The sequence below is a fragment of the Falco cherrug genome, chromosome 10 (assembly GCF_023634085.1).
Source record: "Falco cherrug isolate bFalChe1 chromosome 10, bFalChe1.pri, whole genome shotgun sequence".
NCBI lineage: Eukaryota > Metazoa > Chordata > Aves > Falconiformes > Falconidae > Falco > Falco cherrug.
In genome coordinates, this window is record NC_073706.1 from 30,173,151 (window position 1) to 30,190,393 (window position 17,243).

The 17,243-nt window shown below is 38.5% G+C and overlaps 1 protein-coding gene across 7 annotated transcripts in view; it reads left to right on the forward strand.

Moving 5' to 3' along the window:
• TRIM66 (tripartite motif containing 66) overlaps positions 1–17,243 on the forward strand; it is a 51,771-nt gene that overhangs the window by 3,890 nt on the left and 30,638 nt on the right. For 6 of the 7 annotated variants that reach the window (XM_027810359.2, XM_055723093.1, XM_055723092.1 and 3 more), the window contains 4 exons: positions 7,884–7,987; positions 12,400–12,547; positions 15,544–15,676; positions 16,305–16,421. In XM_027810359.2, coding sequence (XP_027666160.2) covers positions 7,884–7,987; positions 12,400–12,547; positions 15,544–15,676; positions 16,305–16,421 — 502 coding nt within the window. The remainder of the gene's footprint in view (positions 1–7,883; positions 7,988–12,399; positions 12,548–15,543; positions 15,677–16,304; positions 16,422–17,243) is intronic. The other variant, XM_055723095.1, reaches the window with a different exon arrangement.

Consider the following 17,243-nt stretch of genomic DNA (forward strand, 5'->3'; position numbering starts at 1 on the left):
TGATGGTAATCTGAATTGATGAGATAACATAAACTAGACACATTCGGTTTGAGAACAAAGGGAAACAGTGTTAGGAGATCACTGTAGAAAGGCTAGCAAAACACAGAAGATAAAGGCAAAGGGAATAACCTGATGGCAAAGGAGAAAGGCTATTTGTATGTAGGGTACAGACAGAAAAACATATAAAAGTAGAAGACGACAAAGAGCAAAGCAGTCATTTCAAGTAAATGTCTCCTTAAAATTTTTAATGCCCAATCATAGAGGCTTTAAAATCTGGGGGACCTACTTTATAACAAAATGCTGTTGATAACAACCACTCCATTACTTTTTATGTATCCTCAATGGACATCTAAGCCATTCCTCTCTCCACCTTGTTTGTGAAGTGGAAAAGTTAATTTATACCACTTGGTGATCTTGGATGAAGTGCTGGAGGTTCTCATGAGCTGTTAAAATATCAGATATTTCTCCAAGCTCCTGAGTGCATTAGGAATTATTTGTCTATAGCAAATTGGAGCAAGTACTGGTATATTTCTGTATACTTGTAGTTTCTCCATTTACTTCCTCATTCTCTTGTAGATAGGGAACTTCTATGACAAAAAGCGAGATTAGAGAAAAGAAATAATGAATGGTGATGACCCAGTAAATGAAGTGAAACACCAGGTGCAGAGACTCAGTTAACATATGAGCAAGAAGAGCAGCAAAACCAAAACATCTGTGTCTCTTATTTAAGTCAATGGCTGAAACTGCAAGCACCATAGGTCAGCCAGGATAAATTTATGAAGTCTTCTGATGGCATGATGCTAAACATTGCTTGTCTTATCTGCACCAATTGCTGAGTTATTGCTGACTGTTAAAGGGAACAAATGTGACTTAAGCTATTGACAGATGTCCACTTGCTGCATTTTATTATTTCTATCTGAAAGTACACAGTTTTCTTTCACTTGTAAGGTAGGTGCTATATACATGGATCCCTAATTGTGAATGCTTGTTAGCGAGGCACATCCAAAACTCAGCCAAGCATTGGTCACACTTGCATTTAGTGTGTTCAGAGATATCTTCAAGGAGGTTTATTTAAAGAAAAAGATTGAGCTGTAGGACTCCTTTGGCTCTGGGCTTATCTTCAATTTGATGTTTTGGTGTAAGAAGTGTGGTGTACTGGTTCCGGCTGTCAATATAAAACACAGTGCCTTATCTTGTACTAAGTATGTATGTTAAAAATAACTAACTAACAAAAAGCACATCTACAGAGTTCTTTAAACTCTATTTAGGCTTACAGTGGAGTGCAGTTTGGCCACTTTGGTTTTACAGCTTGTCTATTTCCAGGACCTGAATAACCTTGTTTCGATGCAATCATACAAGGCAAGTGATGCACTGCATCACATCTATTAATTCTGAAGGAGAATACCTATTTGGTTTAATTAGATCCACTTCACACCAAATACATGTTTTATTTCTAAAAAAGGAAGCAGAAAGGTAGTTCTAAAGAGGGAAACTGTTCATAACGTGTATATTTAGACATCTTAAAATGTATTTAAAGTTGTTCAGCCCTTCTTACTCTGTCGTTCAGCTGCCAAATCCAAAAGGGAAGTGAAACAAAGGGGGGTTTAGTTATATAAATAAGAAGCTGTAGAGTGGGAGGTTATCTTCAGAACTGTTTCCTATAACCTATAATTGGGTCTCCAAGGAAGTGTAAATTATGCCTGCAGCTTGAGCTGTAGCTAATGCTCTCTGAGAATAATTATTCTGATGGTTGTTGGAGGAAAAAGAGCAGAGGAATAGGTGCAACATGTGGACAGCAAGTACAAATGTGTTGTGTATCATAGCTCTACTGTTTGTTTCTTTATGCTAATCAATTCTCATGATAATAATAGGTTAATTATCTGCATTGATTTGTTTCTGAGACAACCAGCTTGAGGGTTCTTTCTATTTAAACCTGAGCAGACTGGAAGACCTTGAAACAGCTGCTGCTTTTGATGTTCAAAAAGTCTTTGTACTCAGTTTCCATACCTGGTGTAGAGGTTATGGTTCTCACTTTCAGAGATGACTGCTGCAAATTATCCACAGCTCTGTCACTTACAAATTGGAGTACTACAATATCAAGTACTTGAGAGCACTCAGAAATTTTGGTTCTTTCTTTATTTGTGCTTCTAGAAGGAACACTCTGGATGAGGGTCACTGCCTTGATGTCTGCTTACTATTCCCAGGGTTTGATACAGTGTGGCAACTTTAATTAATAGGAATAAGAGTGCCATGGGATGCGCAAGGTCTGGTCTGTGGGGAACTAGGGCTCCAACAGTATATGGCAGAACCATGTTGTTTTCCTGAAAGCTGATTTTGGATATCCCAGGTATGGAGTTGGAGTGTCCAGACTGGGTAACTGTGTCTGATTACTGGATCCACTGTCCTTGAATTTCCATTTTCCTCAACCAACTGTCTAGTTACTATTGCTGATGGGAGTGTGAGAGTGGAAATAAATATGTGGCATATGAAAAAGGGCTGCAAACCAGTTCAGCAGAAGAAACTGCTGCTGCTGAAGCTTTTCAGGGCTCAGAGGTGTGTGTATAAACACAACACACACAGGGATGTCTGTACGTGTGTTGCTTTTTAGTGCTGGTGGCTTTTGTGGTGGTGTCAGGTGCATTAGCCTTCTATGGGTGATAGCTGAGTAGTGGAGCCCCGGAAGGATGTAGGTGTAGGACTATTCCTCCACATCCCTCATGTGATGAAACTTGGGAGTCTGTTCATTACAATCTGGTCTTCAGTGATTGTTCAGTACTAACTGCTAACTCAAATACACTGAGAATATCTTATATGTGGTTTATCCTGCATATAATTCTGAAATAGGGTTTTGTTCTGCATATCACAGTGAAACAGGGCTTCATTCCAATGTTAGGATCCTTGCTAGCCTTTCTAAATTCAGGGTCATCTCTTCAGCAGTGAAATGTGATGTCATAAATAATGACTTATGCAAATGTTCTTACCTCCTTCCTACCAGTGTAATTTCCTTTAAAAAAAAAGAGCATGCCCATAGCTTTTTGCTACTTCTAGAAGTTTTGATAACAATAGTGGACTTCATTTGGCATCATGATTGCACCATAGCTGAATTTGGCTCCTGATCTCTTAGTGCGTTAGCTGTTGTTTGAGTCCTGTAATTCCATGTTGAATTGCTATTTAGATCCAGATATTGCATCATTCTCATACGTACAAACAGTGAGTCTCTAGGGCTTCTGAATACTCTCCCCTTCACCCACGGTGCTGTAATAATGGTATATTTAAATGAGCTGTCTGCAAAGTACAAGCTCTTCAAACAAATTAACAATGTTGTTTAGAGTGGTAAGGTGGGAAGGCAAGAAAAATACTTAGAGAGCGGTCTGCAAGATGTACTGTGGGAGCGAATGGTGGTGTAAGACCTGCTGTTACCAGGACCTGGAAAGGCACTTCAGTTCTGCACCCTTGCTCCAGGTCAGTCTGAGTGGAGAGAAGACCCAGGCAAGAAGGGAAGTATGATGCTGCTATTTGTTCTCATGACAGGATTTTTATTCCACCACTTCAGGAAAAATACAACCAAGGCAAGTTAACAGAGGCCTGAATGAATCTGAGAGGCAAGGGCAGGTAAGAAGGCAGGAAGAAAAAAAATATGTACCTTCTAGTGGCCCGGTACATCATTCTGCTCGACTGATTTGTCAGCATTTCTGGCTGAAGAAGGGGAAGCAGCCCCAGACAGTCCATAAAAAGTGCAGCATCTTCAATCTGCAGTACGGCAAAGCCTGATTCCAGGGAGTGCACTGTGTGTGCAGTTCTGCTTAATAACTTAATAAGCACCTGCTCCCCGACACAAGTGACTTTGTGTGTAGCCCCCTAAGTGACTGTTTATCCAGAGGACAGGTAAGGGGTTTCTAGGAAATTGTACCGTACTGGTGATTTGTGCTCTGAGCATGAGCACAGCGTAGTGCACTCCCTTTGTGTTGTTAAAGTAGCTGCTGCTTGTGGCTATTTGTAAATATGTATGTAAGGTTTGCTTAATTTCAGGGTAATTGCTTCACAAACGGTTCTGTATTGTATTTATTGTGTCAAGCTATCATTAGATTCTTTTGGGAATTTATATTGAAAAAAGTTGGGTATTTACAGGGAGCACAGGTTTTTATTACATGGAAAAGGAATCAAATAAGAAACCCAATTAGCTGAATGAGTATCATCTCCGAAACTACCACATTCAGGGAATCCCTCCTGTGCTTTTAATGAAGTCTTAAATATAGAATTCAGTATTAGGACAGGTGAGAAGGTGCTTACTGATTAGTCCTCCTAGAGTAGGGGATTATTTCCAATACAGTATTGCCATGCTGTCCCCATTATTTTTTCTGTTAACTGTTATGCTCTTTGTTCTGATTTTGTTATTAAGCTTAGGGCTATACATGTCTTACATTCATCTCAAGGGAGTGTTAGATTCGAAATCATTATAAATCACAGTTACTTGGATGTTTAAGGTACACTTTGATGTTTACACAATCAAAGCTGTACTTGATGGTCTGTGGTAGTGAGTCTAATACGAAGTTCTGACCTGTGTGTGCATGCGACTCAGTCCATGTGTATCTCTGGAACAGCAATGAATTCAGTAGCGTAACTTGGATCTAAAACCTGGGAAGAAAAATATCAGGAGTAGTGTCATCTACCTCTAAAACCATGACTGTTCCATATTTCTTAATACCACTGCATTTCTCAGTATATATAAGGAGGCTTTTGTGCAGAACTGAAATCCATGCATGATGTATGTTTTCTTAGGGTGAAAATTGTTGAAGTTTTCTTTAAATACATTTTAAAATATTAAAAAGATGGTCTTGCCCATTGTCAAATGAATGCATTCTTTATACAGTGTATTTTGTACTTCACTGGTTTGTAGCAAATTAGTAGAATTTTAAGTTCACATGAATGCACCTGAGGCCATGAGCATTCCATTGAATATCATTCAATTGGTATAATTTGATTTAACATTCTGCACTAACTGAATAGTGTTGGAATGTAATAAAATAGTAACTTCAATATTAACTTTTTTTTACCTTATATGGTGTGTAGATGGAGGTTGTCCCTGCTACGGCAAAGTCCTGAGCACTGCTTTTGTTTCTGAGTAAACAGCTGTTCCCAGAAATGTTTTGTGTAAGGCTGTGTACTCACTCATATGGCCTGTTGATAGAAATAACAGAGTGGCACGCATTTCTTACTTCAGAAATTAACCCGTTGATAATTTCCCCTTTGGTCAATTTGCAGCATATTATGTAGTCTCAGTACGGAGGTTTTCCTCTCTGTATTAGCCAGGTCGAGAGCTTGTGCTGCTTGGGCAATGCTGTTATGGGAGTAAGAAACTGGTTCAAAATCTCAGAGGGCTAGAGGTGATTCCCTGCAAAGTCAGTAGATGGTTTCCTGCTGACTGCACTGTGAATCAGAGCATGTCCTCTGAGACTTATCTGAGAAGCTGTTTGCAAACTAGGTACTTTGCTTCCTAGCTTATCAATCAAAATGTATCTGTCTTTTTATTTCTGCTGCTGTTATAACTTGTGTCACTTTGTCACGTACTCACAGGGAAACTTGAAAATTGTTTCAGTTTCTAGGAATAAGCAGTACAATTCACTGGTGCTTGTAGTACGCACCATTAACAAGGAGTAGGGGGGCACTGTCTGTCTAAGAAAATAAGTCTTAGGTACTGCAGTGCTCCTACTGTTTTTACATTTCTCTAGAGAACCAAGCTGTTAACAGGCATCCAAAAGACACACAGTACTGTAATTTGGAAAGCATGGAGGCGTTTTAATGTGACTGATATGAAAGCATTCTGTTGTCCTAGGGTGTAACATATAAAGGTGATCAGCTACAAATATGGTGCGTAAATAAGAGACCTTTTCAGCTGTGCTCCTTATATTAAGGATGCAAAGTACAGGAAGAGTTTAAAAGGCTTCTTCAACTTTCTGCCATCACAGTCATCTTTATCAGATGAATTTTTAGCTTCCTTGTAACTCCTGCCACCAGAATGCACTTAAACAAGGCTCAGTTTGCAAGCCTAGAAGATGAGCAAAGCGTTGACAACTGCTTGAGTTGCCCTTTCCCTTGGGGTGACTTGTAGCTGAGTAGCACAGGCACCTGTGGATACTACCTGTTCCTTCTCCCATCTACATGAACACACAGTGTTACATGACATGCACAGTTAAACAAGGCTGAGGTAGACCATAGTCTGCCACTTGGGCCATCAAATCACAGTTCTGTTGTAAATGCAACCTTGGGAGATAGTAAACAATATACTTTTGCTTTTATAACAAGATTTGGGCTAAAAAAGACTTGAACCTCATGGAAGCAGTTCTTAGTAAGATGTCCTCTTCAAAGGAGATGTAACAGAAGTCAAAGCTTCTTCAAAACATTTATGAATGAAAGTGAACGTATTCAGACATCTGACTGTGTCGTGCCGTTGTCAGAAGTGGTAATGTAGGAAGGGTTTGGGGTTTGTGTGTCTGTCAGTGTAAAGTGATGCTGAACAGCAACCCAGTTCTGAAAATGTGAGATATTCAGGGTTAGAATTGTGCACCTGGCCAGGGACTGCAGGAGCCATTCCCAAGAGCAGGTAATACTAACACCTGGAAAACATGAGAGTCTCCGATAACTGTCTAATGTGAAGAGTAATTGACATCTTAAGGTATAATTACTCTACAGGCCACTCTCCTTATTAAAAAATAGTTTTCATTAAGGAAAAGAGTGCATTGAACATTGTCAGTCCAGTAGAAAGCTGTCATTAATCCTGCTTTTAAAATCTTGCTTTAAGTGACTCTGCATCATTTAGTCTTGGAGAATACTGCTGTTAGTTATCATAAACAGATCATTTGGCAAGGTGAGCATAGCACTGAAATTCTATTCTTAACAGAATGGAAAAAGATACAAAAAAAAGGCTTGATGAGATATGGCAAAAAAAGACTGACACACCACCAGCATCTCTGAAGGACTGAATTCGTATCTACAGTAGTTTACAGAAATGTGGTCAGAAACATGCACACTCCTTTAGAAAGAAACAAACCAGAAACACTAGACCTTCTAGAAAAATGTAAGTTCTAATTCAAGAAGTCTGGGAATGAAACTGCTAGCAGAGGTGCAAAAATGCATGTATACAGTTATGGACACCTTCTTGAACTGTTGGTTCTCAGCCCAGGCATACACTAAGATTCATCCCAGTTGCACTCAGTAGCTAATGAAGGCAGAATCAGGTTTTGCTGCTCGTTTTGCTTTGCTTTGCTTTAGGGGTGATCATGTTTTGCCACCTTTGGATTTGTTGTAATAGATGACTTGCAATTCTGAGTTTTATTTATGAAACATTTTTTTTGTCCTTTACCTTTATTCTGACTTGTTGCTTCTGCTAGCAGCACGTTACTCCTCTTTCATTTCACTTGGATAGCATGCTGCACTGTAAAACTAGTATTAGACAACGTGTGTTTTATGCTTTGATACACCTCTGGTAATGTAAAGCTGGTCTAGAACTAGCAAGTATCAGAAATCACAAGTAGTTCTGTAACAAGGGGAATACAGTTTAAGTGCAGCTCAGGTTTTATCAGAGCTGTAAGCCCTAGTAATTTTGTGGGAATTTGGACATGCAGATATCCTTGATAAATACTGAAATAAGTCAACTAAACTATAGTGTATTACTAGGGATTTTGTTGCTTTGTTTTTCTTTCCTGTGTGTTGAACTAGATCTAGCCACAAACTTAGGCCTTGAAGAATGCCTGTTTCCTGGAACTAAGTATGTCTGTGTGATGTAAAAATGCTAGCAATACTGAAGTGTGGTTTATACAATTTCCTTGTTCACATGGCTGGTGTGCATTGTTTGATTTGTGGGTTGGATTTTTTTTTAAATTCAGGTATCCTTTCCTGCCCAGTGTGCAAACAGACCTGCTTTGCAAGGGATGTAGTTGAAAATTTCTTTCTCAAGGACTTTCCCACTGGTAATTCAGCTATGGCAAAGGTAAGTGAAAACCAGTGAGCTGGGTGCCTTGTGAATTGTTGAAACGCTAGCAGATGAACACTGAAAACAGAGCACATTTCATGTTGAACAACAGTCTCTCTTACGGTTTGCTTATGCAGCACTGTAATTATTTCTCTCCTAGAGATGGACATACTGCCTTCATAGTACTTTTTAAACTTTATTTGGAGAATGAGTTTGACTCTATATACTTAAAATAGTCTCGATTAAAAAATCACAATACTAATGGTGTAGGACTGAATCTGTGACAATATATTAGGAAGATATGAGAAAGAATCTCTTGGATTCTTCATTGTTCCTTTTCTGCTCTCAACACAAAGTAAACAGAAGCAGACTATTGGCCGATTGGTTATGCCAAGGTTACCCATTAGATCTTGTGGGCAATTATAATTTTCTGATTGTCTGTTTTAATGATAAAAAAGGTCACATCATATTTCAGTTTTCCATTGGGGAATGGATGCAAAGGGTAATTGGAAGGCGTAGGATTATTACCTTGGCCTTCTATTGACACTGTATATAAATGGATTTAACTTCTGTTAAATACCCAGTTAACAGGCCAGACTATTCTCATAGTTTTTCAATTTTTACTACTTTGGGTCACAAGAGGGACAGAGAAAGGGGTGCATTTCTGCCCCCTCTGTTACAAAACAGTATTATTTTATTTGCATGAATAAGATTGATTTCAGAATGTGGTAGTATTACCTGTAGCTGGGAGTTCAACCAGGTGAAAAGTTGTCAAAACTGTTCTGTAACCTGCTGATGGCTTTATCCAAAGTGTGATCCAAAGCAAGTGAAGAGTAACAAAGAATGAGGGATATTGGACCTCACGTTCTGAACCAGCTCCTGGACCTCAGTCTCTTTTGCACTTTTGCTTCCTAAGTAGTCTGGATAGCCACGTTGGATATGCAATTTCAGGGCCTTTGGGTAGAAGGGAACACTTTTTCCATAATGTAGGACAGAAGATAGAACTTTCCACTCCTTTTTACTCCTGTAGGGGCAGCAACAATTTGTAGGTTGGTTCTGTCCCATGCAGAAGGCTTGAGACTGCTTTAAACTGTGCAAGTGTCCAGTGACATTGTTGCAAAAAAGTGTAGAGAGGATGCACCACTCCCTGTCAGTCATTTCTGTGTTTCATTTTCTCCATTGTTAAAAAGAAAAGAATGTTTAATCTAATCCATGGAGTGTTCTGGGGAAATTAAAAAAATAATGCAAGTGTGTTGACAAGGTATAAGGCGCTTGAAGAGTGCAACATAACTTTACCTAAAACAGAAGGAGGTCTATTCGCACACACTCTTCAAAGAGAAGAAGAAAATTCATAAGATATTGCTGAATGTTTAGAATGCACTTATTATACTGGGATTTCTTAATTACCATGACTCACATAATTTACCTTTCAATGAGATTTGTGTAGAAAGGAAATCAAGTGAGGGTATCTAATGTCTTCAAAAGCACTAGCTTATTTTTTCAAACCTTTAAAAGAAGATTTTTCTTTTCTGTAATCCCTTAGGAGTCCTAAGAGCAGTTCAGTAAAGCAGATTTCTCACTGGAGTTTAAGAGTACCCTAGAGGGACTTGTGAACCTTCCTCATAGTTTTTGGCTTGCTTCCTTTTTATTAACAGTCAAGTCACGTATCAGTGAAACTTGCTCACTGTCTTTTAACTACCACTCCCCAAAAAACCTAAAGACAGTTTCACCGTCAGTAATATCAAAAGGAGAAGCACAAGCTCATCCAACTGAGGCACAGCTGAACTTCCACCATTTTCTTAATTTACCTAATATGTTCAAATGGGAATCTGGCAAGGCTTGTATCAAAGTGGAAGCAAGATGTTTCTTAGTGTGTGAGACAGTGAGGCCTAAATGATAGAATGCGCTGTATACTATCAGCAGGAGTTTCAAAAATATGCAGTTCAGCATCTCTTGCCCAAAAGCCCATTTCCACATCATAAATAATGGAACTCTGGGCACACTTTGTGCTCTGCAACTTACAAGTAATGTTAACACAGTAGAGTGTCAATGTAAGTTTGTCAGACTGACAGCGGAACAGTTGCAGGTAAACTTGTGGTTAAGCAGTTTTGGTTACTGCAGAGAAAGCAGAGCTTCCCTTAACTTTTGACCTGTTCTCTAAGCTGGCCCTTCATGGGTACATTTTAAATTAGACACTTCTTTTTGTATAACAAGTTTTGCTTCCCAGAATAAATACCCTTGCATTTTGGTTGCGTAAATTATATTAGGCTTTTTGGTGTAAATTATTATATTACCTTTTGGAAAACATTGTTGATAAGCAAATGGCTAAAATAGCAGGATGGCTTACACAAATACTTCCCTGCCTAGATGATCAAACACATTTAAAACTTTGCTTTGTTGTCTTATTGTCAAGAATTGCCCAATCTCTTTGAAAAAGATTGGGAATACTTAGAAACTCTTTAACGAGCTGATAAGAGACCTGTTGTGAAATTCCAGCCCCACTGAAGGGAATGGTAAAATTGAAATTAATTTCAGCAGAACAAAAAATTTTTTCTTCTTGTGCTGAAGTGAATCAGAACTTGACTCACTTGTGTTTCAGAATTTAGGCAGATATAGATGTTCTACTTAATGTTGAAGCCATGACTTAAAACTAAGGTGACCAGCAAAGAGCTGTGACTGTTCTTCCTTCAGGCTTTCTATTCCCTGAGACACTGCAAAGAGAAACTCTTCTGTTCAGTTCATGGGGCTTGCATCAGGGCGTATGTGCTGAGTGCATACTGCTGTATCCTTCTCTCCCTGTTTCCCATCAGAATAGTTGGCATGCAGTTGTCACTGAACTGAATTGAAGATAAGCTGATGCCCAACAGAAAGGACACCATAGGAAGTAATTTTGCCATCTATTTTTAATTGCTTGAGTAGCCCCCTGAGTAGTAGCAGTATTCAGGAACTATGCATAAGTACAGTAGATACATTGTAACCTTGTAGGAAATGTTTGAGTTTGATAAACTGGGGGCAAAGCTTTTATGCTTTGATGATGGTAAAATGACATCACTCTGTTCATTCTGTCCATTAGTACCTATTTGTGGCTATGGGAAGTCAAAGACATTAATATTAGGAGTTTTCAAACAAGGTACTTTATGCCCAGTGCAAATCCTTTTTAGAAGAATTATCATTATAGCTATCTTGAAATAACTCTTGAGTTCACTCTGGATACCAAAGATCAAATTACCCATTTCATTTACGTGCTGCTTTATTAATTTCCCCTTTAGTGACGCTTCCAGACAGCATGGCCTATGTAACAAAGGGCATTTCCTAAATTGTTGAATCAATCAAGATGATAGTTAATTAAGGTTTCCAGTTGTTCTCATGTTTCCATGTCTTACGTTTCCAGCTTACCACATGTGATACCAAGATAAAATTGAGCTCATTTCTGGTTAGCTCTTTAGAGAACTGGAACTAAGTTTTTCATTAATAGTATGTTGTCCCCACATTGTTTTCTAAATTGCCTTACCTTTGGCATGTTTTATGTATTTTTCTGACAGTTACACTGTATCAGAGTGGTTCATACAATGCTAAAGCAAACAGAGTAAGCTCTAATTTTGAATAATGCAATGTAGACTTAGAGTACCTCTGCTGAAGTAGCTCCAGTTTGTGTTTATATACGTGAAAGCAGAAGTGGATTCTAGTCTATAGATTTTTTAGTTTGTTAATAATTAGTAAGAGAAATTAATGAAAGACACTGATATTATATGGTGAAATGCTTCTGTATAATGTGATTAGAAAGGAATTGGTAGTTAGATTAAAAAACTTTTTGATGGGTTATGTTTGACTGTAACATTTCACGTATTTACTTGACAACCTAGACTATCTTTTCTGAGGTGGAAAATATCTGTATCTACCTATCTAAATATCTATACATATATAAGCATATAAAAGTAAGGCGTACAGTCATTTGATGTATTAAAGCCATCAGTAAGTAGTGCAACACTAACAGAAAGGGATTACAAAGCACACTACTCATTTTCAGAAGTAACTTTTAACCTAACACTGCTTAACTGAATTCAGACAAGCCTTATTTTATAGTTTCATGGCTTTTTCATTTCACAAAATAACAAGAAATTATGATAATTTCTTCTGACTTCATATGTAACATGGACATCAGAATTTTGCTGAATAGTTCTTGCATCATGTCATAATTATGCTTGATAGTGCTAGAGCACAAAAAGACAACCAATTTGATTGAAGAGTTTCAGATTTTAATTTTATTGTTCCCTTTTACAACAATAACCAGACTCTTAAAATCACTTGAATTGCATTAGTCTGAGGAAGAAAAATATTAACCTTACCAATCTGAATCATAGTCTATTAAAGATAACAGTTTGTACGGCTGATTTGTTATCCTTTTTTGTAATTTCACTTTTTGTTCTTAGAGCTGCTCCACGTGTAAAGAAAAGAGATCTGCTCACAGTCTCTGTACAAGCTGCAATAAGTGGTTGTGCAGCTCATGTACAGAGGAACACAGGCATGGCAAGGAATCTGGAGACCGCTTCCTGTCTGCATCCCTGAAGGGCTGCACAGGTACTGAAGATGCACTTTGAAATTTTGTTTCTTCTCATATCAGTTATTCAGTTGAAAAAGGAGCAGTTGCAGGCTCTGTGCCACAGGCACCATGCTCTGTGTGTGTGACTCAGAAGGACATGCATGTGTCAATGCGAGATTACGTGATTTTTCTATAACTTTAGGGCTATTGCTACAATTGGTATTCCGCAGTATTTGAAAAATTTCGGATATTTGTGTTTCACAGAGACATGCCTTTTCAGTCTGAGGAGTGGTGGGCTAGGATTTGGTAGGCTACAGCAGCAACAGGCCTTGCCCTTTCAGTATTTCTGTCCTCTTTTGGGTCATTTCCTCCAGGATACTACTATAAAGCAATTCCTGTGCTTATGGACAGGGTGTGGGAGGGAGTCACAGATAGCAAAAGGCTATGATCGCTATAGGATGTTCCTTTTCTAAGCCTGGAGTGAAAAACATGGCTCCTGAGTGTGACCTCTATACTGCCATCAGCAAGCACAAATAAGTCCGCTGGCAAATGTCTCATCCCTATACAATGATGATCCACAGAAAAAATTATCATCTCCTATTACTGTTCATTATTTTCTTTTCTTATATGCTAGAAATCTGCTGAGGAGTATGTTAACCTAAATTTATGTAAGTTTAATGTAAGCAATTTGTGACTTAAAGTAAGAGTTTTGCAATTTTGTACAATAATTTATGTTTACATCTTGCTCACATATGACATTGTTTGTGCTGGAGAGTTTGCACTGCACTATTGTTCTTCATAAGGAAGATGAAGGACAGAACAAAGAATAAACATAGGTGTAGCCCACAGATTATGCTTTTTATATTACGATTTTTTATTTGGCTTTAGGGTTTTGCTTGTATACTTTAGGCTTGGCATAGATGGAGATTTTTGAAGTCCTGGGTGTTCATATTGGAGTTTGAGGCTCTTGAGACATGATATACCATTGCCAAATACAGTGTAAATAAGAAAAAATATCTGTAAGTATAGTAATAATAAAAAAGCACAGATGACATTTAAATGTTTTCTGGGTCTTTTCTAGAGAATAATATAAACTGAAGTTCCCCCAGGCCCCCCTCAAATGCCCTGATTGGATGGACAATATGTTTGTCTTCCTGAGTTGATGGCAAGATAAGGATTGTGGTTTTGAGGCTCCAACTGTTTATAATTCAGTATCACTTTAAGTAAGGTTACCAGCTCATATTGTTGACAAATAATGGTAAGAAAATATACCTGTGGTTTAGTTGTGGTTTTGTGTGTGCTGTATAAATAGAAAGATGCAAACACATAAACTAAAATCTTTCTCTTTTTAGTCCTAAATCTTGTGCGACAAAAAAAAAAAAAAAAAAAAAAAAGGAGGTTGGTAGTGTATATATAGGGTAGTTAATCTAAAAAATTATTGGAAGTGTAGTCTGTGCTTTATTATTATTATTATCATTAATAATAATAATATCTTCGTTATTATCATTAATATTATTATTATTGTTAAATTAATTAATTAGGACATTGCTATCCCCTCAAGATATTTCAAAGGAAGCAAATACTAGGATATACTAGAACTTGGGCCGGTTTTGGGGTTTTTTTTTTCCTTTTCTGGAAATAAAGTATCCTCTGCTTTCAGATTTGGTAGCTGCCTTCAGCTTGTATGTGGTGCTTCTGAAAAACAGCCACCTTCTTTGTAGGCCCTTGTAACCATTAAGACCCTCTCTACCCCATTGATCTTGCACCTTTGAACTGTTCTGTCTTTTGCCATTTGCTTTACAAGGGACAAAATTCCTTTTGTCATCTCAAGACTGTAAGATTCCCTGGGTCTGAAATGAAGTAGACCCACACACACTCCAAATGCATTGAATCCTGCATATTCCTATTCATTTTGATAGTTTTTTCCTTGAGTGGCAGGAGCCTGGCTTCCCTGGGAAGCCTTTCTTTCTGCTTCTTCCTTCATGATACCTGTGCTCTGTGTAACACATTTGATCACCCCGTTCCACGCAGAACCTCCAGCTCTCTTGGCACAGTTCCCCATCCACTTACCTTGTGCATCCCCTTGCTTCTTTCCTGGGTCGTTGACTGTTCACTGGGTGAGACCCAGCCTATGCAGCTGGATGGCTGAGCTGGCTGGCACCCTTAGCCTGGTGACTCCTGAGGTCACGCTGCGGACCACTCTGCCAAATTCATGTGATTTTCGAGAGCTTTACCCTTCATTCAAATTTGTATTTAGAAGGTAAGGGTGTAGAGGGGAACAGGACTAGGCTGGGTCAGAAAAATGGCATATTTTATAAGAAGAAAACAAATTTAAAGTAGCCAGATTTCTTTTTTTCCTACTGACTCATCCTTTGTGGGTCAGAAATAAAGGCCCTCGGAATGAATGCTGCTGGCAGGGGGTTCCCTGTAATGGCTTCTTGGTGTTGGAAATGGCTCTATTCTTGTTGGAAACAGCTTTATTTTCAGCTCCATAGCATTCTGTAACATCTGGCAGCTTGGCAGGGGGTGATGCTAGTTACATTTCATCATTTTGAACATGCTTCTTGAGAACTAGAATGGGAAGTTATGGGAGTGGTCTCTGTCACAGTTCAGCTAAAAATTCTTACTGAACTCCTACATTGAAAAACAGACCTTTTTTTTTAAGCATAAAACCAGATAAATAGCATACACTTCATCACTTTGATTCCTCCCTGCCCTCAAATTCCCCACTAATGTTGATATGTTGTATTGTTGCTCCATTGTATTCATGTTAGCTGAACAATTTCTAGACATACTAGCAAAAATTCCTGTTCTCTTGTGAGTGCCAGGCTATTGCTGCTGGTTATGCATCTGAAGAGATAATGAGATGTGTAAGGCCAGGATAAAACTATAAACAAGCCCTGCTTCATGTAATCGGATGGTTCTTTTAGAAGAGACATCAAGACTTTCAATAAAATTGTGAGAGTTTGGCAACTCTTTTTCTGAACTATAGTAGTAATCCTTGTCAATGACACCATTGCTTTATATTCCTCAGCAACTGAAGACGAAGCAAGTGAGTTTTCCTTATTTTGTCCATTGCACAGTCAAGAGCCGCTCAAGCTGTTCTGTGAGACCTGTGATACCCTCACGTGCTGCAGCTGCCTTCTGACAGAGCATAAGGAACACAGGTACCACACATGGATTGCTTAATCATAATCCCATCTAAAACTGTAGGTAATTTAGAATTTAAGACTGTTCACCTGCACTTCTGTTAGCTGAACTTGCAGGCTAGTCGAAACTTAAAAGCCATAGCAAACTTAGTTCAGCTGTCTTAGGCCCAAGCAGTGTAACACATGAGTTACCACCCTCACAGAATCAGTCATGGCTCTCAGCAGGGTGTACTCTCCTAATTGTATTGTCTGCCCAGATACTATGTAGGCATGAGTATGCTCAAAGGCACAAGATGAACTCAACATGAGAACTCAATACTTAACATGATTCAAATACTTCTGTTTATCGGAGACGTGGTGACTGTACACGACCAGAGTTACCAACTTAAGCGTGCTGCTTGCTTGTGGAAGTGTGTGAGTAATGTAAGGAGCTGTCTATACGCAGTGACACTTTTTTGTGAGATCGGCCTGCCTATATGAACAACAATGATGTTCAGCTGTCACAGAGAACATTTGTAGTAGGAAAGAAGCAGGGACCATGTCCAGACAGGCTTAAGGTAGCTCATCCCCTACATTTATCAACCGATAAATTGATTACTTATCAACAGAAAAAAACGTGGTGTGAGAATTTCCCCTTCTTTCACAGGTTCAGACATCTTGATGAAGCTTTGCGAAATCAGAGAGTTATCCTGGAAAATGTCGTAACTAAAGTGGAAGAGAAAAAAAATGGGATTCAGGTTTCAGCTAAACAGATTGAAGACAGGTAATGGCTATGCATTTTTTTGTCACAAAGGCGGGTGATCAGTAAAAATGTTATTTTCTCTAGATGTAGGTTAACAGAAGTAAATGCAGATGTTATGTTTTTTTTCTTGGAGGGTAGGAAATCCTAGGAAGGTTAGAAATATCAAGTTCATGTTTAAGTGGTACTGACCAGTCATGGCATTGTAATCCAGGTTTCCATAGTCCTTATAAGACATGTGACAGCTGACTTTAAGAATTCTTTGTACAATCTGTTTCTAAACTATAATTTGAAAAGATTGAAAATAAAAGCTATTTTAAAATATATTGTTTCTTCAAGGAACCTCAAAGCAAGCTGCAATTCCATTCGAGACTAGTATTAAAATGAAAATATTTCATTATATGAACTGGATTTCAGCTACTGATTATATATTTCTTAGCTGTTGGATCTCTCTTCTGCATTTAAAAAAAAATTTCAAACACCTTGAAAGAGTACAAATCTGTTTATACTATTTATACTCTAGTATAAAGTGAATTATTTTTTTTATTTGGCTTCTGTGGTGTTTATGGACAAAGAACTTAAGACTGTTCTTGTCATGATGTTTGAGAGAGTCAATCAGCATTAGCCTGTCACATCCAGAGGGTAGCGGCCAGTGACTCGATGTCCAGATGGAGACTGGTGACAAGTGATGTCTCTCAAGAGTCCGTACTGGGACCAGTACTGTCTAGTATGTTTATCACTGATGTAGACAGTGGGATTGAGTGCACCCTCAGCAGATTTTCAGATGACTCCAAGCTGAGTGGTACAGTTGATAGTGCTTGAGGGATGGGACGCCATTCAGAGGGA